The 24,503-nt window shown below is 39.3% G+C and overlaps 1 protein-coding gene across 4 annotated transcripts; it reads right to left on the bottom strand.

Annotated features, from left to right (window-relative positions):
• On the bottom strand, positions 1–24,497 carry CEP152 (centrosomal protein 152). Of its 4 annotated transcripts, XM_017805254.1 has the most exons (27): positions 22,618–24,496; positions 21,467–21,589; positions 18,908–19,008; positions 18,638–18,704; positions 18,126–18,425; positions 17,520–17,688; positions 16,710–16,850; positions 15,653–15,792; positions 15,158–15,358; positions 13,645–13,792; positions 12,880–12,971; positions 11,927–12,090; positions 11,150–11,351; positions 10,216–10,329; positions 9,965–10,095; positions 9,652–9,780; positions 9,372–9,507; positions 8,971–9,150; positions 8,197–8,469; positions 7,620–7,751; positions 6,700–7,350; positions 5,056–5,230; positions 3,104–3,176; positions 2,909–3,015; positions 1,971–2,127; positions 1,591–1,694; positions 2–1,382 (listed from the first exon to the last, which is right to left on the bottom strand). In XM_017805254.1, exons 2-27 carry the CDS (start codon positions 21,551–21,553, stop codon positions 571–573), a joined length of 4,986 nt encoding a protein of 1,661 aa, XP_017660743.1. In that variant the 5' UTR covers positions 21,554–21,589; positions 22,618–24,496; the 3' UTR covers positions 2–570. The 4 variants fall into 4 exon arrangements, with proteins under 4 accessions (XP_017660744.1, XP_017660743.1, XP_017660745.1 ...); XM_017805255.1 differs by lacking the exon at positions 7,620–7,751 and having other exon boundaries at positions 1–1,382; positions 22,618–24,497; XM_017805256.1 differs by lacking the exon at positions 8,197–8,469.
• Positions 24,498–24,503: the final 6 nt, after the last annotated feature.

Here is a 24,503-nt window from a genome sequence, read left to right as displayed (position 1 = left end):
AAACATCTCTCATTACGCTTTGAAGGAATTTTGATAACCATTAATAAAATTACCACAAGTTACAGTAGCTTTGTTTTAGATAAACACTGCACTGCAAGCTAAACTGAATATAAAAATAGATTCTGTTTAATAAATTTGTGTATAATACACTATAAACAACTATGAAAGTGTTATTACAAAGGTAAACAAAAGTCTGTATTAATATTTCAAGTAACTTGATAAAATTTGTTCACGTAACATTCAAGATCATGAAATGGACACAGTAGAACAGATTTTCCTCAATTCTCACACTTTTATTTAAACATCAAGTTAATCTTCTTTTCCTTCAAACAAGGAATTTATGGTATCAGTTCAAGTTAGAAAGTGGACTATTAAAAATCATTATCTTGCTGATGAGACTTGGGATCCCACACCATTTTTCTCCAAGCATTTGTTGCAGCATTTTCCTCCATCTGAATCTGATGATGCTTTGGGTTGTGGGACAGCAGAATTTGATTTGTCAGAGTTGAGGATTGAAGCATGCTCTGTGTTTGTTATCTGCTGGTCTCTATTGTAAAGTTTTGTGCTGCTTTATGTGCTGAGAAACTTGCCATTGCCACTAGAAATGTCTCTCCAAGAAGTAACGTTTTCATCTGCAGGGGAAGATGACCTGATGTGAGGAAACTCTTCACAATATACAGTCTGTGCTTGAACATTACTACTGGCTTTTTGTTGAGGATACAAGAGAGGCAAATCACCACAATCCAGATACAGGCTTCCATTCCCAGAACTCCATTCACTGCTGCTTCCTTCATCTCTTCCTGGAGTGTCTTTAAAATTAAATTCCTGAGTTCTCTTAGACTTAGTTTTCCATTTTCCACATGATTGGATATATTTATCCTCTTTTGAGACTGTTCTTCCATTCTTGCCCTTAAGCATGTGATGAGCTGGCCCAGAGCTGGTGTGGCCATTTGTAACTCTGGGTTCCTGCATATGTTCTAATGTTCCCTGACGAGCAGATGGAGGAGCATTCTGATGCGCTGTATTACTCGCAGCATGCAAAGGTCCTTTGTCTACATTTACAATAGGGCCATATTTTTCTCTTCTTCCATCTTCATTTGGATAAAACTCTGGTAGAGCACCTCTAGAAGCACCATCCAGACTTTTAGAATTATTCTGAACACCCGCAGTCACTGTTTCACGAAGCATATGTTGAGTTACGGTCTGTGTTGCATCAAACTGCTGTCTCAAGTCACGTGGCACACGCTTCTGGACAACTTTATCACTGGCTGTCTCAGTACTGCTTTCACCACATGATTTGCTTTCCATATGGTTTGACCTGATCCGAAGCACACGATCTCTTTTGGAGCACTCAGCTCCAGGCTCAGAAACTAAATGCAGAGCTGGAAGAGGAAGGAAGGAAGTAGATTAATTGAAGGTAACGTTTTTGTTTGTTTTTAATAGAGAATCATAAGCGTTGTCAAAATAAGCAGCTTATATTTACAACATTAGCTAGCTTATAAATAAATTGTACTTCACTTTCCATCTGCATCTGACTTTCATTACTATGTGTGTGAAATCAATATCAAGAAGAGAACAACTGTAGAATACCTGAGCGGGTCGATTTGCCCTGGGGAATGTGTCGAAGAGGTGTTTCAAGTCCCTTAGCCATTGTAGCCAGTTTGCTGGCAGCATTTATTATTTTCTTTTCAGCTCTGTCAAGAAGTGCAGAACACGGGGAAAAAAAAAGACCAAGTTTTAGGGTAATTCTTTTTCAACTCTGCATTTTACTTCAAGGTAATGTTACTGAGAGTCAGCAAATTCTGAAGAGACAGTGTGCCAGGCAGCTCAGCAGTGACCCCATGCCAGTGTGCACAGACTGGCAAGACTTCAGGTTGGGCACTGTTTGCTCCAAGGTGGACAAACACCTGACTAACATCTACACATCTCTTGCAAAGCCAACAGTAACTTCCAAATGGATTTGAACTCACCCTTCATGTTTCCCGTTGTCAGTCAGGAGCTGTTGAAGACATGTCAAATAGTATTTGCGCATTTTCCGTGCTGTCTCTTGGCGCTCTCTCAGAACCTCCACTTTAATCATCTCGGCAGCTCGTTCCTTGCTTTCACGGATGTAACAAAGCATATCGCCTACAAACACACTTCATGAGTACCAGTTTTCCCCCAGAGTGGGGAAAAAGGCCAACACCACAAACTGGGATTGTCTAGCAGATCTGAAACAAGTCAGCAAGGGCATGGATTTACCTGCCAACATTCCACCCAAATCCTTGCTGCCTACTGGATAAACACCAGTGCAGATCACAGCAGGTTAATATGATGCATCACAAAGGAATTCAGTTGTCTGGTCTGATTCTGCATCTTAAGAAAGAATAGAAAACACTAGGCATAGGGATTTGGGAGGAATGTTGGCTGGTAAAATATTGGTCTAGAAATTCTTCAGAGGCAGTGCAGTTGGAATTTGGGGACCTGCTGTACTCAAGTAAGAGCTGGTGCTACATTTAATTCTCTCTCCTCAGCTAGAAGGTTTCTGATTAAGCCAGAAGGCAAGATACAGCAAGAGAGAAAAGCAGATTCTCTCTCAGGACAAACTGCAGGTCAGGTAGATTTTTTTTATCTGGAGAAACAAGATCAGTTTCAAAATACACTTTAAAAGCCATAATTCAGTGCAACAAAGCAAGGATGGCATAACAAGGCTTCACTCATTGCAATGATATGTCAAATATTATGGCAACAATTCCATGTCAAATATTATGGCAACAATTCCATTTCTCCCATTCAGTCTAGTAAGAAGGAAAAATTTACTTCTCATGTGATTCGGCTGTCAGATTCTTGTCCAAGCTGGCTGAAGGAGGAAACAACAAGGTAAATTATATTCCTCCACTAACTTTTTAGCTAAGACTTCAGTACTTACACTTAATCTTGCTCACAGCTTTGATGTAGTGAGCACGCATTTCTTCCAGACCTTTCACAGAGTCAGAGGATGCACAAGGTTTTGAGACGCCTCCCTTTGACAGTGTCCTGAAATGCATATAAGTCACACTGCATAAAAAAAGCAACTCACATCTTACAAAAAAAAAAATCGTCTTGTTTAGCTTTTTTAAAATACCTTGGTGGTAACCCCTGGTCATTCAATGTAGTCTTCATCTCAGAGTCTTCTGTAATTAGAGCCTTCTCATTTTCTATTAAAAAAAAAAAGGAGGTGAACCATAATTCACTGCACTTCTCTAAACTGGAGTTCAACAGAAGTTATTACATAAACTGCTCTCTCTGGTATAAGAGCTCAATGTCACAGAGCATCATCAGCACATACAGCTGTTGCAGTAACAAGCAGACAGGAATCCATCCCAATGCACTTCAATGAAGTCTGAATACAAAAGGCATCTCATATGGTAATTAAATAAACTTAAAGTCTTCATATGCCATTACTAACACTATGCTGGAGGCAAAACTTCTGAGATACCAAGTGTATGTGAAGAGAACAGACTGGATAAAAAAAATAACAAGGTTTGTCTTGATAAACATTGGAAAAGAGTATTAATTTGTAGGTTAGCAATTGTGCCGCCTTTGAGGTGGAGAGATAGAAGATAAAGCTTGTTTGGTTTTGTTGGTTTGATGCAGGGTTTTTTTGGTTTAAGGCTAATAATCAAAAGCCAGTATTCACTCAAAAGTGTGCAATGCAACAGACAAGAGAATCAAGGCTGTCTTTAGGTGACTAACCATCCTAACCTTGGATATGCTCTGACTTAGTCTCATGTTGCTTCACAGCAAGCTGAAGATGTTTGTGGGCCATCTCCAGCTCTCTTTTCAAGTCCTGGCACATGGCCTCCCTTTTTTCAAGCTCCTGGCAGCAGTGTTCACAGCAAAAATCTTCCTGAGACCCAAGACTCCTTTTTGTACATTTCTCACTTGCAACAGTAACTGCTAAAAATTATACATCAACAGGGGACCAAAAAGAAAAGAATCAAGCCCAACATCTTTCCAGTCCTCTACTTAGTCCTCCTCTTGCTGGACAACTTAACACTTTAGTCCAGTTAAACAAATCACAAGATGCTGGAACCCTGTTACAGAAGGTCCAGCAGCATCTATCTGCTCATAAAGCCCTCACAGCCTCAAAGCACTCCCATCAGTTTGAGTTCTTCAGTCAGCAATGAGACTTGTAGGTTGAATGTTTTTGAATTTTTTACTTATTTTTTTTTAACCAACAGCCAAGCAGGGTCTTTTGAAGTCAGCTGAAGGAAACTGTCCCAGCTGGAAAGCCTCATACGCATCTGAGTCTAGTTAAGGAATACACAAAGACTGGGCTCCTTCCAGGAGAGCGACGGCTGCTCTCCACAGCCAGGACAGGGCGCTCTAGAGACAGGAGCACTGCAGTGCTTGTATTGTTCTGTGTTAATAGATGGTTTGTTATTTTGGTGTTAAAGGAATCCAAGCCACACTACAGGCATAAAGCCAAAGACTCTCTTGGGTTTTCTTGCTTTATGTTTTTCAGTTGTGTAAGAACTCAAACTAAACAGAAAGCCCCAAGGAGATTTCTGTCCCTCCCATGAAGCTTTTCCCATCTACACTGTCTCCAGCTTTGCCACAGTACATGTGCCAGCTTTAGGAAGAGCTACAGTACTAAAGTATATACTGGGGAGGACAGTAAGAGAAGAAGGAAGGGGGGAAAGAGAGAAATATCACCTGAGGATTCACATTTTTTCAACTACATTCTTGATCAAAAGAACCAGAAAAGACTACAGACTACCATGCCAGGTGAAATATAATTCTTGACACAATAATACCTTTCACATGAATGCAGAATTCCTTGTCTTGGTTAATGTCAAGAGCAAGTAATATAATTCAATCTTTGAAGCTCTGATTTTGCATTACTCATTTATGAGACAGTTTAGACCCTGCTCGCCATGATCAACACTGGCTTGTATATGAGCTAATAATAATATTCACTAATTAACTAACTTTGCATTGGGGTCATCAATAGGCCATTGACTATTAAAGACTGCTATTAATAAGCTTAATTTGATAATACACAATTTGCCAGATTAAGATCAAAGCAAATACCTTTCTCTGTTCCAGTTTCCTGCAAGGGTGTCCGTCTTCTTAATCTCCTTTGTGCTTCTGCTTGGTGTCCAACACTGCACAAAGGAGTTCTGGCCGTGTCCCCAGTGTCTCCTGCACCGTGTTGCAGGTAAGGGTATGATTCTTTATTTGCATTAGTCACTAACTCTTCATACTTCTGCAATTGAAAAACACTTTCTGAAAACCCAACACATAGTAAAAAGTGTTCCACTCCATCTTAAAGTAGGTAAGCAGTATGTTATGCTTAAAAACAACCACTCCTGGCCACCAAGTGGCTTTACTCATTTTAAAACAGGTACTTTAAACCTGCAATAGAACTGTAGGTTGCAGCTCAAGTTGTGAGGAAAATAACTATTCTATGATATAGAAGTTTACTTAGTGTACATCACTGCAACAGCAGCACATGAATACCTTGAGTATTTATCTGGAAATGTGAGTAGCTCTTAACATTGAAGAATTATACTGTGCCTTTGAGTAATTGAAGTTAACCTGCTTTTTAAAAAGAGAGAAGACATTACTAAGAAATTACAGAGACTTCACTAGATAAAGTGGTTCAAGCCAGTCAAGGTTTTGAGATCCAAAGGCATATTAAACAGTTTACCAGGACACATTCATATCCATTACAGAAGATGTACCAGACTTAAGAAAAAAGCTTCCTATTCTCTTTACCATTGTGAATATGACTTGTGACAAGAAAACATTAAAGGCCCACTTTCTGAACAGAAATACACTGTCACTAAAAAAAATGGTGTAATTGCCATGAGAAATCACTACATAGTTATTTTCCCTCATCCCACCTTGTCTTGAGAAACAAGACATTTTCTCTGTCCTATTCTTGGATAATTTCCCAGCTCTTAAATGCTGGGAAGCAATGGCATTTCCGGTAGGATGCTCCCCATAAAAAAAAAAAACTTACTACAAGCATAAGTATTGCAAGAAGAGTAATCTGCTAAAACAACAGAAACAAATGCTTTTTGACAGAATCTGACTTAGCCCCAAACTCCTCTAGAAAAGGGTGGGACATCCTTCCTCATTTGGGCAGGCATGCTGAAATGGATTTCCTAGAGCCACAATAAAATTAAGCAAGACTATAATTCCCAAGACAGAACTGAATAACTGACAAACTGACCAACTACAAAAAAAGGATTTACTGTTTCCATCCTTATTTGCATAAGAAGAAGGGGAAAAAAGGCATAAAACATGATCTATCCAATCACTATCCAATCACCACTAAAAACTGGATTTTGCAGCTATGCAAAAATCCGAGGACAGTTCTGTCATTACAGCCCATCTAAGAGGTCACAAGGAGCCTTCAACAGGCTCCCAAACTTAAGAGGGTGGATTCATCTTAACTTATGAGTCTCTGCATAAATGACACTCCTAACTTGTTCTTCTCTTCTTGAAAGATTAAAGACATCAAAGCTACACTTATCCTTTCCCTTTTCACTTGCTAATAGTAGATTTAGCCTTCTTTGACTTCTAAAGGACTCCTGTTTATCAGTGAACACAAATGTTGAATTTCTTTCTCTCAGGATTACATGGATATTCCACGTTAGGAGAAAACAGGCCCAAGTGACTTGTCAAATCCCTTCTCTGATTGGCAGTTACAGTTTACAGAAATATTACCTCTTTCCATTCTCGCTCTTTCTTTTCCAGAATTGTGCAAACTGTGGTCCTATAGGCCTTCTGTAAGCAGGCCTTCAGTTTGTCTTTGCACTGACTGTTTAATTGAACATGAGAGTCAAAACACTTGTCCTTCAAAGAATGCTGACTATCTGTGCACTTGACTAGTTCTTCATGAAGTTCACTCAACAGATACTCAAGCTCAACCAGAGTCTTCTCCTCATAGCGATTAACTTCATCCTGCAGTCTCTTGGCTTCCTGAGCCTCCCATTCTTGCTGCTTTTGGTCTAGTAACATCTTTATTTCTGCTTCTTTCTGAATGGAGAGATCATTCTTCTGCTTTGCAAGATCCTCCCTTGCTGTTGCAAGTACCTCTTTAATCCTGTTTCTGTGATCATCCAAGAAGGATCTGTAGTCTCTCTCATTTTGCTCTTGTATCTGCAGGATTTCCTCTTGCTTTTCTTTGTTCCACTGTGCACGGGCCTTTGCTAGTTCTGCTTTGATGGCTGCAGGGATTTCTTCTTTCTTTAGCTCCAATTCCTTCCTGAGAGAAATTATCTTTTCTTCAAGTTCTTTCACTCTTGGTCCAGATCTCTCTGTACTCTCATGTTCCTTCTTCCATTTCTCCTCAGCAGCTGAGAGAACTAGGGCTAACTGGCAAATACATAACAGTCATTGTAAATATATACACACATTTACAGATACACAAAATATAACTCTGAGTCATTATCAATCTATTGGAGATATTTTCAAGTTATTTAATAAAAATTAAACCTTTATAGGCAAAAAAATGGATATGGACCAGAGTGCACAAGAAACATCTTTCCTTAATGATTTCCTGCCTGTGTCTACATTCATTCCTCAGTAACATATGGGATTTGGAAGACTGAACTGTTTATCAGTACACAAATATTTTGGGCTACCTGCTTTGCTGTGGTCTCTTGGTGTTCTTTTTCCCATTTTTCTTGTTCTATCTTTAGATTTAGTTTGTACTCTTTGAGGTCTGTTAATTCTTGCAGCCACTTGGCACGAGCTTGGGTTAAAGCTGCATCTACCTTTAAACAGACAAGAAACCTACTTCAGTCACCACCACTGAACACATTTTTATTATTAGTTTCGTGTAACAGTGCAAGAAGAGACTTCAGTTTGAATTGCCTTTGTTTACAGAAATTAAAATAATTGGACCAGCAGCATCTGATGCATTTCTTGATGCAAGAATTATGAATATAAAATTTATTTTTAACAAAGTTATTTAAAATCTAAGTCAGTGTTGCTCAGTTCTGCTCAAAATTCCTGTAAAACTTGTTCAACAGTACGAAAAACAAGCAACATGCTACAGCTTGTTCAGAACTTTTTTAAAACTGTACTTCTAATATAGCAAATATCAACTACTGAGCTTAAGAGGAAGTTAGTGGGAGAGACCAATTTCTTTTTTTTAGGTGACTTAGTTGCACACAGAAGTTTCACAGGCTCCAGGCAGACAGAACAATTATTTGTTACCTGGCTGGCAAGATTTTTACAGTATTTATTTTCCAGTTCTAATTCAAATTCTTTTAAGGCCTCTTCAGAGGCCGTATTTTCTCTCTGAGCCTTCTGGATCTGCAGCCTCTGGTCTTCAACAGTCCCTTCTAACTCTTTAGCTGGAACGTCATCCACAGCTGTTACTTGGTCAGTTTGGCAGCTGCAGTCATTACATTCAACTACAGTTCTTCTCATTTCTTCCAGCCTACTTTGCCATTCTCTTTCTATTTTTGCAAAGACTTGTTCTTTATTCTAAGGAAAAAAACATTTTTTAAGAAAATCTCCCCCACCATGTCCAAATAAATAGAATTTCACTGGTGTTTAACAAACAAAACTGTTTACACCAATAATCTTCCCTAACAGGAGAAGAACAAAACCATGCACAGAAAGAAGAGAGTCTGGTGACTCATCACAGCTTTCTTCTATGGGATAGGAGACACAAAGGACTTCTGATAATTGAATTAAACAATAGAATGTGTAACCACTCTCCAAGGATGAGGGTGGAAAACTCTAACATATTACCAGCTGTGACATTCAGGATATTCTGCTTGTTAGTTTACAAGATCTAGGGTTTTTTAAATCAAAATCTTAAATGTATAGTACTTAATGACTTCTTCCGAGGCTCTTAAAATGACAGATCCTAAATAGCCACTTCAAATGGCAGAATAACAGCACATAAATCTACATACAAGTTCTGTTTCTGAACATAAACAACAACAAAAAAATTGAAATTCCCTGATCTGAGTTCCATACCTCTTTTTCTTCCTTCTCCCAGTGAACTTTAGCTAATGCAACTTTCTCTTCAACCTGCTGTTCTTGTTCTTCCAGCCACTTCCTCTTTGCTGCTATCATTGCCTTGTTGTGTTTGTCTTCAAACTCACTCCTCAGAAGTTTAACAGAGACTTCTTTTTCTTCTACTACCTGTTTCTTGAGCTAGACCAAAAATAAAAAATACATGAAGCATTCTCCAAGGCATAGCAACTGCTCTGGTACAAAATGATGAGAATGCATGAAACATGTAACTCTCTAGAGCCTGTGCCCTGATCTTACTGATGATACCTAAACAAGAGATTCGCCTGTCAAAAGGAGATGTTTTAAGATGTTATATCAGAGGTTGGTTAGATTATATGGTTTATAGGTGTTTCCATTTGTACCTTTTCTTCCTTCAACTGCTGCTCTTGTTCAAACTTCTTCCTTAAAGTAGCTTCCAAGGTGTCCTTCTCCCCACAGACTCCAATGTAACATTCCTTCACTGCAGTCATCTCTTTGTTCAGCTCCTCTATATTAGCCCTTCACAGGACAGATTATTTATTATCAATTGGACTTTACATTGACAGGACAGCAAGCCAATTTTAAAATAAGTGTCACTATCACTGAAGGCCAGACAGGAAACGTGCAGGTTTCAGTAAAAGTGGAAAAAATGGTAAGCCTTACTTTAACTGTGAGATTGTCTCTTCATAGATCTGAATAAGCTGCTGCTTCTCCACAGCAAACCTCTCCATCAGGTCTTTCTCAAAATGTGCCTTTGTATCTTCATGATGTTGCTGGTAAGTTCTTTCACATCTACAATTTCAAGAAAGGAAAATAACTATCTAGTTTTCTTCCCCCATTTTAAAATGGGGTTCAACTTCTCCTTAAGAAAATACCTTTCCAACATAAACCTCCTCCTGTACCTGAGAGCTGGAACAAGATTATACATGCGGGCAAAAAATCCACTAATTAAACTAAACAAAGTTAACAGACTTACCTGTCAATGGCTTCTTGTTTATCATGATCAAAATCTTGAACCATCTTTCTCATCTGACAACAGAGATCTTGATTTAAGCTTTTCAGTTTTTCCTCATTTTCCTTCAGTTCTTCAATAGTCAAAGCATGGGCCTGGACAAGAAAGGGTTATAAGAACCTTTTCTAATCAGAGCTCTTAGCACAGGGCAGGGTTTTTTTGTGCTGTAGTTTTGTGAGGTTTTTTTCTGCAGGGATAAGCAGCATCTCTCTTACCTCAACTTCCTGTAGCAAAGCTTCATTAGCCTTTTTGAGTCTCAGAACTTCTTCCTTTAGATTATCAGAAACCAAAGGACTGGCCACTGAAGTATCAGTTAGATTTGTGACAGGCTAAAGATAAATAAAATAAGGATCTCTTTCAAGATATAAATGATTTAGAAGTTAATGCTTAAAAAAGTTAGAGTGGTTAAATAAAAATTGTATTTAAAAAAATAAAAAACACACCGAAAGAAATTATTGCAGTGCAAGATATAACAGTATCACTGTTACTCTGGATGAATCCTTGAAACTCAGTATCATGAAGGTTCAGAGATGTTGTGTTTGCAAGATGAATGACTACTATCATCCCACAGAGAGCACAGCTCTCAAGTACACTGTAATTCTATCCCACATCCGTGTCACAATGTATAGATTACAAAAGCAGATATTACAGGTCTGATCAACTTATAGAGGGAGGTAATGGAGTGAAGAGAGATGCAATATCAAGGAGATGATTCCCTGCTGATCAAATTACACAGTGAAGGCCCTCTGAAGGCAACCAGTGAAATGTTCCATTGGTATAAACTAATAGTACTATCAGCTTTCTCTGAGAAATTACAAGTCCTTTTGGCTGAAGAAAACCTACTTTCTCCAATGAAATGTACTTCTGAAAAAAGCAGAGTGGCCATTAAATGCTATCAAGCAAGACAGTCATGATATCACAACTCCCCTAATAATGAATATGCTGCCCAAGTTCTGCTATTCAGCCTTTTTCCTCTTAACCAATACAAAACAAGGTATCATCCAAGTGGCAATACTTTTCTTAAGAGCCGTTCTGGATACTCAGCTATGGGTAAATTTTTGATCCATTCTCACAAGAAGCTTAAATGCTGGTTTTGTTCACCAAAAACCACTGATATCTTAACTTTTACAACAGTGTAAAAGAACAAACCTCTGACTCTTTTGATGCTTTTTCTGCTTTCAGTTTGTATTCCTCTAGTGTCTTCTGGCAATCTTTAAGATCATTTTGTAACTGAGTAACCTGGTTTCTCTTCATTTTATTACTGTTTAATAAACGTTCCAGCTCAGCTTTTAATTCTACAATAATTTCATCTTTGGAGAGTTCTTTATCCATGTCTCTGTTCTGTATTGCACTATCAGGGAAGACATAACCAGTTCAGTATTTAAAAGACAAAAAACATTTATCTGAAAGGTAGTTGTAGCAAAGACAAGAGCAACTAATGCCACCAGAAATACAAATGTCTAAGACACAATAGCAAAAAGAATAAGAACATGGGTACAAAAGCTTTTTATCAAGTTGCAATTAATTTACAGAGAATTTGTTAATTCAGCTGTTTCCCCAAAAGACTCATTCTCACATCATGTGAGGTATTTTGAGACAACTCAACTGGCTGAAGGTAAAAGACAACTTTAGCTTTAAGTAACTATGTGGAGTCTGAGCAAAAAAGGTGTCCATGAATACAATCCATACAACTCAAGGAATAGTAACATGGTCCCTATAAAATCTAGGGATTTATTAATTCGTAATTAGGCAACCAATTTATGGTATTAGTTCAGTTTTCTGTTTCCCACATTACCTGGCAATACAAGCAGTATTTCAAGTATCTACCAAAAACCTGTAGTTGATCCAGTAAGACCATCTTTTACACATCACTTGTATAATTTCTTGAGGATTTTAGATTTTCTTTCTACAAGAATCACTCAATACCTGCAGAACTTTGGTTTCTTCCCAGTGGTTTTTTTAATTCCCAAATCTACATAGGATTCACCCAGGTTCATATGCTGCTCTCCACTTGCATCATTCAAAAATACTCCAAGCTTGGCAGCAGATTCATACAAAGCTATTTCTTCCTTCAGTTCCATTAATTCTTCCTGAAAGAAAGAGTCAGAAAAAAAATTATGCTGAGCAAAGACTCCAAGAAAACATATCAGGCCCATGATAATTCTTCCAAAGAAAACAAATACTTGGAGCTATTATTTCTAAATATAGCTGTATGTAGTTGAATCACCTAGCATTTATTTATACTATCATTTTTGATACCTCCAGCAAAGCACATGTTAAAACTACAAATGAGAATATACTGAGCAACAGAAAATATTCCCTATTGTTCTTACCACAGTTCATATTTCTTTTGCTCTTTTGCTCTTACTTCTGCTTTCCTGCTGCCCTTGTATAGTAAAATGGATGACAACAGAAAAGTACATAGCTGGCAAAACAGCCTATTGCTCCAGGACTTAGTAGGATTCATAGCTTACAAAATGGCAGATTTAAATCCAATATATGAATTGAATTGGGAACACAGACTTCCACTCATATTTTACAGAAGACTCTCTAGCATTCCCTTTTGCTGACAAAAGGTAAATTTCAGAATACACTATCTCCAAATTCCTAGCACACTGAATTTACATTCTTTTTTTTTCCCCCAAAAGCAGGTTAGACCAATGTAGGGGATCAGATGTGTGCCCATACAGATGCCTTGCTGTGTTTTAACTTGGGGGGTCAGGGATGAAGTCCAACATGCAACACTGGAAAATGAAGCAGTCAAAAGAGATGTGCTTGTTTCCCCAACAAATTAAAAGTATTTCAAGCACCAACCCCTTATCTACAATGCCCATCCCCATCAAATTAAAACAGTAAAATATTTAATAAAATTAATTAACCTGCAAAGCCTTGTTCATGTCATTGCTCATCATGTGTGCAGACTGAGCTTGTTGCAACTGAAACCGTAACTGATTTGTCTCCTGCATTGAGCCTGTTGCAGGAAAGAGAAAGGAGAGAAAGACCAAGTCGTAAACATGCAAGAAAGACTAAGCAATCTGCAAAAAGATCTCTGTTAAAAATAGCAGTGTTGATTCTGGCAATAGGGAGTACTCTGTTTCTATTTCCTTGAGCTCACTAACAGCTACTAGAGACATTACTATAGAAAGACTTTCATGAGTAAAGGTAGGCAAAAGTCAAACACACAAATGGCAAAATATTTCACAGTCTAGTCCAATGATACAGGTTCCCCAGAATCAGCCTCCAGCTCCTAACACAATTCTTTTCTCATTAAGATTTGAATTTAGAATGGCAATTCAAGTCAAATACCTTAACACAAAACTAAGCAGCTTGTTCCCAAAGGCTGTTGTTTGTACAAAACAAAGTTTACACATATGCAGCACAAAATATATAGGAAAAGAGTTTAATCTTGTTGCTTGGGGGTTGGAGGTGGTGTTTGCTTTTATTTCGATCGTTTTTTTACATTTCAGTCTAGACTTAACTAAACTTTATTTAAATCTGACTAAGGCACTGCAGAGGAAATGGTCTAGTGCACATTTATTTCAATGTTGATTTCACTTCAATAGGAACATTGATATGCAATTTCATACTTAGAAAAACCAAAGACATTTCTGCAAGGATAGATAAGCTATGAGTGAAAGGCTGACCTGTTTGCAGTAAATTTGCACATTGCTTTTGGCTTTCTTCTAGGCTTCTCGTCAGTCGATTTATTATTTCTGTTTTTTCACATTTGGTTTCTTCCAGCCTTTTTTCAAGTTGCTTAACATGGTCTCCTAGATTTTTGCAAAGCTCTTTCTAGAAAGAGAGATCATTTTTACTCACATTACAAACATCTAGCCATCTAGAACAGGAGACAAATAATCAATCTGACACCTAAATGGGTAGAGAACAGCTAAATCAACCACAGATCAAATGCTATCCTTGGCTGACAAGTCACTTCTTGCAGTATCAAAGTTCAGCTTTCACTAGGAGACAGTAAGTGTACTCACATATAAACATACATGGATGTGAACCATTTCATATTTTCTAGAGCACTTGGTTTTCAGCACATCAGATTATCTCCTGTAATTATTCACATATAGTCAGTCTACTGCAGAAAAATCAAACCTTCACGTTATTTATATTAAGCCTGAGCTTAACTCAGTTTATTTTAACTGAGCTTAAGCCAAGCTAACAAGGGCCAGCACTCTTTAAAAGAGGAACTGTAGTTTTTTCACATGATATACAAAGTAGACTTTCATATGGCATTACTTAGTTACCCACACAGACCTGGGAGGCACAGTACCTTGTCTTTATACTTGTTAACTCTTCTCTCAAAAAAACAGGAAAACTCTCTCCTTAAATAACCCAAATATGCTACCATATATTTTGCAGTAGAGACAAAGTTGTGCAAGCTTTGTTGTGGTACTAATAGACAAAAATTTAGCAATGCATTTTGTTCAGAAGCAAGTGCTAGTTACATTTTCAAATGTAAATCCCATTTATTTTTATGTATATTTATGTTGAGACGAGAATCGCAGAAATTCAATTTTGTTTCCTTTATTTGAAATAAGACGACAATTAAGGCCTGATTAGACTACATTGCTTGAATATGTCTAATAGTGTAATGGATTCTTATGACATGCTCTACAACCATGTGACACAATCCATATCAAAGTCCATCTCAAAGACAGCCTTTTCCCCCCCTCTCTCCTTTTAAATCCTTACTTCTAAAATAAAGTGACTGTTCACTGGTTAGTCATCCTTGATCACTTTGAGACCAAATCTTGGCAAAAGACTGTTTAATAAACAGTTTTTCTTGTTTTTTCTTACAAGAATATCACATAATTTTTAATTAGTTCTTTTTTTTCCCAGAGTTACTTGCAGTACTCTTCCAAAAAGAGACTGTGCACAGAACAAAAGCTCAGGAGAGCAACTAAGACAACGAACTCTTGCCTCCTCTGCATCTGCTATGTACAAAATGAAATCTGAACTCACAACTGCCTTGAGATATTTATAAAAACATATCTCATAGGCTTCCTAATATTGAGACTTTCCATTTTCTTAGCAGCTTCCAGAAGGAGTTATTAGAATTATAGGTCAAGAAGTGCAGTTTAGGAAACATGGGGATTTCTACAGCCTCTCCAGTACCACACTCAGCATCCTAAAATAATTTCTTACCTGCTCTCTGAGTGCAGATTTTGTAGTATCAAGTTTCTGCTCTAATGACAGTACTTGCTTTTCATACTTCTGCTTTAGTGCTGAAACAATAGTCTCATGTTGTTCTCTGGCTCGCTGAAGGGCATCTGATCGCTGAAGTTCTAACAGCTGCTTTTGCAAGCTCTCCATGGCCACCTCTGCCACCTTGGATTGCTTCAGCATCTGTAGGAACAGTATTAGAGTAGCTCCCAGTTACATATGTTTTACTTTTGCTCCAATATTCTGTATGTCAGTTCAGGTTTTCTCGTGCAAGAGTTGCTAAAAGTCCTCAGATAATGTACAGGGTTTAATACAAGCTACTTTCAACAGTGGATCCATTAATTCATTATATATTCAGCTTCTGAAATGATCATGAGCAGCATTCCAAAAAACGAGCACTACTGTTTAATGCAAATGCATCACACATATAACAATAAAGGTCTTCCACAATAAACAGTCTGAAAATATTTATAGTACCTGCTCCTCATTGGTAGTAAGAGTCTGGATTTGAGTTTCAAGGGCCTTGATTTGACCTTCAAGATGCATTTCCCGTTCTTTTCCATTCTGATAGAGTTTCTGAGACTCATGAAGACTAAGAGCCAAACCATCCTTTTCATCTAAATAAAGAGACATAGCAACTGTGTGAGAAATATGGCCAGCCACCCACGGAACCACTGCATGGAACACAACAGCTCAGTATCTGCTCTACAGAGCCATTCACTCTGTCTCATACTGTGGGCAACAACAGAAGACAGAACAAAACCAGTTAGTTTCCATCCAGCAACCCCTGTCTCCTGGTAGCAGGAAGCACTCCAATGTACTGTTTCCACAAGGGTTCTGAAGGTACAAGCCCGATTCTGTCAGCAGTAGGACCTGGCATCCGCCATCATTTAAAAGAAGAAACAAAACAAGTCCTCTGGAGAAACAGCCAAAACACAGCAAAATGGCTGACAGTTGAAGTTTTCCCTCTCCTTTGCTCCTTTTGCATTCTAAAAACTATATTCTTAATTCTTTAAGTTCATGACTGGTTTTGTCAGTTCCTATAAGAAATGGGAGACTAAGAAACCACCAGTGTCCACTACACAGAGCTTCTCTCTACGTACAGTCTGTGAAATGGCTTGTTAAACAAGACACCACAAACAAATCTATTTTTTCATGTAGGTACACTTCTCCTATTGGAGTTTGGGTGTTCTGGTGTTGGTTTGAGGGATTTTTTTTTAATTTTCTGTAGTTTTAACAGACTACTTCAGCAAACTTCTCTTTTCTGTATGTTTGTGATGCCTGACACACGGGGACTCTGGAAAACAACAGTGGTTCTGAAAATGCAGTAAAAGTTAAAACAGTTATGCAGTCAGGCACCAATCCAGAGAATTTTCTTTAGAACAATGTTTGGGGGAAGTGAGTTAGGTGCTATAATCCCAAATCAAGTTTATAAACATGATAACTACCTAGAGACACTTTCTAAATCAAAGTTTCAGAATTATAAAGTTGCTAGATATGAATAAAATATAAGAATTAGCACAAAACATTTTACCTTTGACCATCGAAAGCTGATGATTTAAATACCTAATCTGCTGTGCACTCTTCTCTAGCTTTTCATTAAGTTCTTCCAGTTGTCTTTCTCTTGCTTTATTTAGAACTTGAAGTTGAAGAATCTGCATATTTTCTGAAGAGTCTGCCAAATTTCAAATAGCATGCAAACAGCACATCATCATCATCATCATCATCCCTGCTCCAAGACACTTTTTTTATAGTGCTAAATTCATTGCTGGGCCACAAAGTTGCATCATTTTTTTAACCCACATTTGATTCACATCACCTGAATTGCTCTGGCTGCAATGGCTGAAGAACAGTAGGAAATACCAACACAATTCAAACCCGACAGCAAGCCCAGATAAAGGTTTATGTGCTGTGAATTGTCTTGTGGCCACTACAAATTTTCAAGATGTTTAACAAATGTTCTGCTATTTGAAGTGTACCTGACAGAAAAGCTCAATGTGGCATCACGGAAAATATGCTTCCTAAGGTATAGTAAGTCACTATTTTCCAATATTATGAAAAGAGACAAAGTGCCAGCAAGACTTGACATGAAGCCATCAGAAATAATTTCTTTCAGTCTCACCAGTCAAAACCACATTTTTAACAGCCTGAAACGCAAATACCCTGAAAATCAAAAACCCTGATCAAAAACACCCAATTCCTAAATATAAAAGATCATATACATCAACATACTTTTAGTTGTCTTCTTACTAGAAAAACTGCTGAAATCCACGTGTTTTCTATTGCTGATTTCCAGTGGACTTTTCACACAAGTTTATTTCAAGTCTAAGTAGCAAACACTTACTGTCATCATTGGCCAAGAATTCACGTTGCAAATCTTCAAACACTTCATTTCTTCTGTTTCCTTCTTGGACTACTGGAACATTCTGATGAATGCCATTTTGGTATGGTTTGTAAGTCACTTTGTAAGATTCTGGTGATTGGCCATTGACAACATCGGATGCAACAAATTGCTGTTGTGACAATATAGAGATAAGAAGAAATAAATTAAAACCACACCTGTAGCGTTGCTCAAGAAAAATATTTTTCATTTTACAGGTTGACATCAAGAATTCTAGTAGCTCTTCATTTTCAGGCTCCAATCCAGCACACCATTTAAACTTGACAGAATCTTTCATGAAAGCTTACACTAAAGTGGTAAAGTGTTAACTTCAATGTAAGCACTTCAGTGAATCACATTCATTCTACCTCATGGAATTCTAGCAGGCAATGGAGGCAACATATGAAAATACAATTATTTAATGTTTCATTGTTTTAAATAGGCTACAAAAGCTTCCCATCACTGTTTAAATTGATAGTAAGAGACTGAAAGCATCTAGAAATATTAATACCAAAAAAGATCTGTGAAAACTTTACAAGAGATAGAAAAACATGTCAGCTTCTGACATACCTTAAGATGTTCCTTTGGAGCATCTGGAAAATTTATTATTTTATTTTGCTGATTGTTAAACTCTGGTTTATGACCACTTGTATATGGCCTGAAGTTTTCAGGAAGATGATACACATTGTTCTGTTGGTAGCAACTTGGAGAGTTAAACCCATCTCTACCAAGATACACATCATCAGGATCCTCTTGACCGTTCTGGCCACGGTAATCTTCTTTAACATCATATAAAAGTTTCTTCTCGTCATCATTTTGCTGGTCACACAAGAATTGTTCAGGGTACATATTTTGTCCTTGTTCATAGCCCTATACACGGATAAGAGGTTTAAAATTGCTCTCTCAAAACTCAGATTTCTCCCCACCCTCCTTTTTCTGAGGTTACCAGCCCTCAAGTTAGAAACACATCAAATGAACAGCAGAACATGAAAAGTATTTCTCTAACGAATTCAAACAATAGTTAGCACATTATTATGAACAAGCAGTTCATACTAATTACATCACTGCTCCTGCAAGCTTACATTTTGAGGATCACTTATCAATGGATGATCGTTCCACCTCCCATCGTGCTTCCCAGGCTCGTGTGATCTACAGAAACACAAGCAAATTACTTATAACTTAGGAAAAAACAAAGCAAACCACCTCTCCTTAAAGTGGCATCTAGTTTACTGCAAACTGCACTACAGCTTCCCTTTTACTTGGCTTGCTTTTACACACCTCATCAACTGAGATTTTGCTCTGTTCTCAAAACCACAACATAAATAATTAAAACATGGTGCCAAATGCCTTACTGCTGCTCAGTCTCCTGAATGCTGCAGTCTGAATAGCTGGAGAGCTGGTCTCCACTGTCCTCCAGCATATCATGGGGAAGGTCTGTCAACAGTTGTTGCAACTGAAACAGAACAAACAACATTCATTATATGCTTTTCAGAAGAATGCATACAAGTTCAGTCCAAAGAGAGAGGCCAAACAGCCACTTGCACAAAATCCTGGTGTTCTTCTCCAAGGAAGAGTCTGTCCCGTGACAGACTACTTGTGAAGAATGGTCTGAAAAAAAATCATGCCAAGTATTCTCCTCTCCAAATCCCAGGCAAGAGAGGTACTGGACACTCAAAACATGCTTTTTCTGAGCAATCTGGATGGAAATCCAGATAAGAAATTGCCAGTCAGTGTTACTAGGTGCAAGAAGTCATCACTGCAACAATTAGTGGTCTGCTCATGTGTTCAGTGAAGTCACCAAGAAACTGGACACAAACAAAGAAAAATACCACCAATTCTAATTCAGAAAATACAGTTGTGCCACAAAAAAAAAAAAAGAAAAAAAGAAAAAAACCACAACCAAAACACACCTGAACTTATTTGTTTTAAGGATTCCCACACAGAATGTACCTCTACCAGTTTTCAGAGAGGCTTTGATATGGGGCCACACACTGGGTTTCTTGTAGATCTGAGCTATGCACTCTCTTTTTTTTATTAGGTACCTTGAGAGCTACACAATATATTCAGAACTTTACATGCAATTTCTGAACCCTAACCCTGTTTTTCTCTGAACTCACAAAGCATGTATTAACATGAGCAGAAACATTAGCTGCCCCATGATACATGCCTTGCTGGGTTTTCTTTGTTGAAACAAACAAACAAGAAACCAGAAAACAAAAACTACCATCTACAAAAGGTTTATCTTTAAGAGACCATGTTTTCTCAGACGCTATTTTAGATGCTCTCTGAGACCTAAGGATAGGCCAGAAGGATAATTTTTTAAAATGTTTACAGGACAAAGTATCACCAAAAGTTTTTTCCTAGAAATTCACTAGTGGCAAGAAGGAGTTTTCCTGTCATTAGGGTATTCTCTAGATTTACTATATCTCAGCTCCAGGAAGCAGGAAAGTGAATATCATTCACTGAAGATCCTCTTTCCTTTGCCCCACTTGGAATCTAGCAGATCCTTGACCACCAGAGGTTTTGCTGGTCTTGCACTGCTTTAGAAATTTGAAAGTCAAGAGAAAGCAGTGCACACATAGTTCACAACCTCATCAGGAGAGTTAACACTTAAACTGAGCTCAGTCTACCAGGTGAGCTAGCACAGAACTCCAGATGTGGGTAAGTTCTTAAGTTAGTGCCAAAGTATTCTCCCATCATGAAGATCTCTCCGATTTTCAAGAACCACCTGATTTGTGGTGGCAGAGAACTTAAACTATTGCAAAGTCTCTGATTGCTCTTCACCAAGGAACACGGCAGAGCTGTGTTTCAGCCTCCTTTTACCAGGCTAAAAGTCACACCCCACTGAAATATTCACATGTAGCTTTGTGAGCCCCACCCTGCCCCAGTTCAAACGTGCATGACCAACAAGGATCATCACTGACTTGTTCCAAAGAGGCTGCTTTGTGCCCCTTGCCTCTTGTCCTGTCACTGGGCCCCACTAAAAAGAGCCTGGCTCCTTTGTCTCCCTTCAGGTGTTGACACACATTGATGAGATTGTCCCTGAATCTTCTCTTCTCCAGGCTGAACAGTCCCAGGTCTCCCAGCCTCTCCGTATAGCAAAGATGTTCCTCTCAACACTCTGAACTTATAACCTTATTTATCCACTGTCTCACTGACCCACTGTCATAACCCTACAGTTATTTCACTATTCATTCTCCTGCACAAGCACAGCATTCCTTATCCGGGTAGAAAGCTTTGGAACAGGCATCAGATTCCCTATGGTGCTCTCAAGAGCATCTCTCCAACTTCTACAGCTCTCGTTCTACAACACATTTTTGTGAGCACTTGTTTCAACATTTCCTACACTCCCCTGGAGTGTACTGGGGACATGATTGTGATTTACCATCCTCTAAAAACCACTATGCACATTCATGTTAAACACATGTTTTGCCAACTAGCTTTATGAAACAAAAAAGAACAGAAACAAGTTTCAACTCCAAAGAAATCTCAAAATTTTGAATATATTTTTCCAGACACTTATGTGATTTATAATCAGAATTTGAGAAATAGCTCCTCATTCTTTTCTAAGCAAGTCAAATTTTCAAGTGAAAGAATTGTTCCTTTCTAAGTATTTGTAATAAGTGAAAAAGCTATCAAGAAATAAGACATGTAGGTGACACCAGCCTTTTGCATTTGATCTACTGCATAGGCAAGGAGTAAAGCCTTCCAGCCACTACATACGATCTTAAGATGCAGCATCTCATTTTCTTTACTTTTTATGCTTTATAAGAGTGGCACAGTCTGCCCTCTCTTTACTCTTACCAAAGACAACACAAAACATTTTTCTTTCTTTTTAAACACTTAAAAACAAGAAACAGGAAGAAGCTAAATACACAAGCCCTCAGATTTAATTATTTATTCTTTTTCACCTCTTGTTCTCTTGCATAATCTTCTTGGTCATAGTCTTCATCTTCATGTTGTGTTTGTAGAGCTCCACTATCAAAGTCAAGGGACATTGTTTTCCAGCAAGTTGTCTATGTATCCAGCAAAACCTATCACAGGACAGGCAAACAGCACGTGAGTGAAATAGGATAGGAACCAAAAAGCACCACCCTCACTTCCTTAATTATGTAGCCAAACACACGCAAAAACATCCTTTTTGAAACAGACATTGCACATTATCAGTATCATTCACTTTAACGTTTGTTTCTCAGTATACCCAAGCCTACTAAATTTCTAAGAATTTAGCATTTAAAACAATTATTTGGGCTTTTCATATTAAACTAATGAAGTTCTCTTACAGCCAGACACTATTTTCTTCAAACACAATATATATATAGCTCAATACATGTTGATAGTTATGTCCCCTGGTACATCTTGCTTCATCTTCTTCTAGAGAACAACTATATTTTGTATTAAATGCAGAAAGTATGCTGTTTCTTGTGCATTTGGATAATAGCTCCGAGAGGAAAAAATGGAAAAGTACCATGAAAATCTGAAAAGTATCCTGTCAGTTCCAGATTTCACTGCTTAATGAAGAGACTCCCGAGGGCTCCTCTACGCCGAGCAGGGAGTTCACACTCAGCTGCAGCGTTATCAGTGCTGGCCCACATTGGGTTGCAGGGTAACTTACTCCCTGATGAAGATCCTCCTTTGGGCACACAGGTGTAGCACCTGCTGAAATCTCCACTTCGTATAAAGTGAGCTTGACTGGAGCATAATTTGCGAGTTAAACGCCGGCACCTGTCTGTGCACCCCCTGTAACACCCGGGACCCCTCAAAGGGGGCTCTGAGGCACCAGGGCCCCCCAGCCCCGCACAAGCCGCACACGACCACCCGCCCTCTCCCCTTTCCTTGGAGCCCTTCCCAGCTCCGGAGCGGAGGCAGCCGCACGGGAGAGCCGCGATCAGCCCCGGAGAGCCGGGCCGGGCCGGGGCAGCCCTGGAGGCGCGAGGCGAGCTCAGCCGCCGCCACCTCAACCCCCTCAGGGCGGCGGCGCGGGGCCATCGCTGCCGTTACTCGCTGCACCTCCGGCGGGGTCCCCGGGGCCGACGGAGCGCGGCCCAATTCCCAGACCCACCTTCGCCGCCGGGGCCGCCACAGCCACGGCCACGCTTCCGCATCACACCCGGCCCGCGCCCGACGCGATGATTGACAGCCGCGGGCGCCAACCGGCGACCAGAACCGCGCCCGGCCGTGTTGACTGACAGCCTCGAGGGCCAACCGTGCTGGAGGGCGGGAGGGTGGGAGGCGGAGCGCGCCGCGGGCCCGCCCCTGCCGATTGTTTGAAAGCAGGCGCGCATGGCCGCGGGAACGCGTCCGGCGAGCTCATTGGCCGAGCAGGCGGCCAATGGCAGTGGCTGTTTCATAGAGGGGCGGGGTCTCTCTGCGGCGCCATCTTGCGGTGGGACAGGGCTGTTGCCTAGCAACGCCCGGCCACGGAGTGACGTCATGCGCCCGCGAGCTCGTCCTCACGACAGTGTCACGATAGCGCTGAGGGATCGCAGGCACCTCCCCTGGCCCGGCACCTTCCCCAGGCAGCCTTCATAGGGTGCTCGGGGAACCCGCTCTGCCTCGAGAGCTCAATCTCCCTAAAAAATTAAAAGCTTCTCTCTCAGAACGGATTTCTTCTACAGAATTGCCTGTAGGAAGCATTACAAAAAAAGAAGAAGAAAAAATAAAGAATAAACCCCAAATCCGAAAGGTTTTGTGGACAATGGATGTTCGTTGCAGTTTGTACATCTGTACACTCCAGCCCTGACAGGGAAGGGGAGCGGTGGGAGCGGAGGCTCTCGGGTCGCTTGTCACAATTTTACTGATGGAAGCGAGCACCTAATGCCTTTCAGTGAAATTTGTAGGAGCTTTGAGAAAAAATGGACACGCTATGCCTTGTAAATGTAACATTATAGGCGAAATTATCTGGTTTTTCCAGGGGGATTCTAGTAGCCATCAGAACAGATTAACCAATTCTCAGCATTGTGACAGGCATTAAATGACTCAGAAACCAGTAACAAAAAAAGAGTCTAAATGTGTCTGACAATTCATATTCAATTTCTCAAGAACAGTATTTTGGAAAACTTTCAGGCAACTTTTTTTTCTTTTTAGCATAATTACTTGTAAGAGCTCCACACAGGATCTGCCAGTATGCTTTACATGAGATGGCTGCTCCACAGAGCAGCATGAATTAAAAAAACAGCATTAATAACTCAAGGCATATAAATGTTAAAAACAAAAAACTGATAATGAATATAGTTTATTCCAGGAAACAATTGTCTATAATGCATGGATGTGTTGTGTTTGATTTGTATCTGTAATTAGTTGGATTCTTTGCTTTCTGTCACATCAAGACATTTTGAGATACTTGTTTATCACAGTGGCACCCAATTACCTACCTTTCCTTTCTTTTCCTTCAAAGTTGTGCTTCAGACACTTAAAAAAGATTCAGGAGCATAAAAACAGAGATTGGGGTCTTTTTAACTTTTTAAGCTAGTGATATTCAAAGAGGGAGACACAGACTGCACCATCCTGTGATCCAAACATCACACGCTGGCTGTGGATGTTCTTGTGCGTTGGTAAAGTGAAAACTGATGAAGTGAAAAAAGTCCCTGAGTCAGCATCTTGACTGGCAAAGTCAAACAACTTTGATCTCATACTATCATAACTCCAAATGCTCTTATTCCGGTCATGAGTAACTTGGATTTGTACTAAAAATAGAGACGGAGTTCAGCATATCTTCCTTCTATGACCTGTCACAAACCTCAGCTTTGATGCAAGTATCAAACCAGCCCTATGCAGGTCTTTCTCTCCCCTTGACATGCCAGAGAAGTAGCTGGTTTTGCTTCACTGTTTGATCAATAAAGTCATGTCAAGCACATTATGAAGTCTGGTAAGACGTGAGAACGGAAAGGCTGTTACTCAGGGGTTTAATATTCCAGTCCCAGTTTCTTCCCAGCCATCCTTGCCATG

Source organism: Lepidothrix coronata, unplaced genomic scaffold (genome assembly GCF_001604755.1).
Source record: "Lepidothrix coronata isolate B3197 unplaced genomic scaffold, Lepidothrix_coronata-1.0 Scaffold11, whole genome shotgun sequence".
NCBI lineage: Eukaryota > Metazoa > Chordata > Aves > Passeriformes > Pipridae > Lepidothrix > Lepidothrix coronata.
The sequence above is the reverse complement of the archived record's forward strand: the minus strand, read 5'-3'. Positions and strand labels throughout refer to the sequence as shown.

Coding starts and splice junctions, on each gene's coding strand:
- CEP152 (XM_017805254.1), bottom strand. CDS start 21,553: ATGTCCCTTGACTTTGATAGTGGAGCTCTACAAACACAACATGAAGAT. Junction 15,793..16,709: donor TCAGCTTTCGATGGTCAAAG/GTAAAATGTTTT, acceptor CTCTTTATTTAG/ATGAAAAGGATGGTTTGGCT. Junction 13,793..15,157: donor AATCTGCACTCAGAGAGCAG/GTAAGAAATTAT, acceptor CTCTCTTTCTAG/AAAGAGCTTTGCAAAAATCT.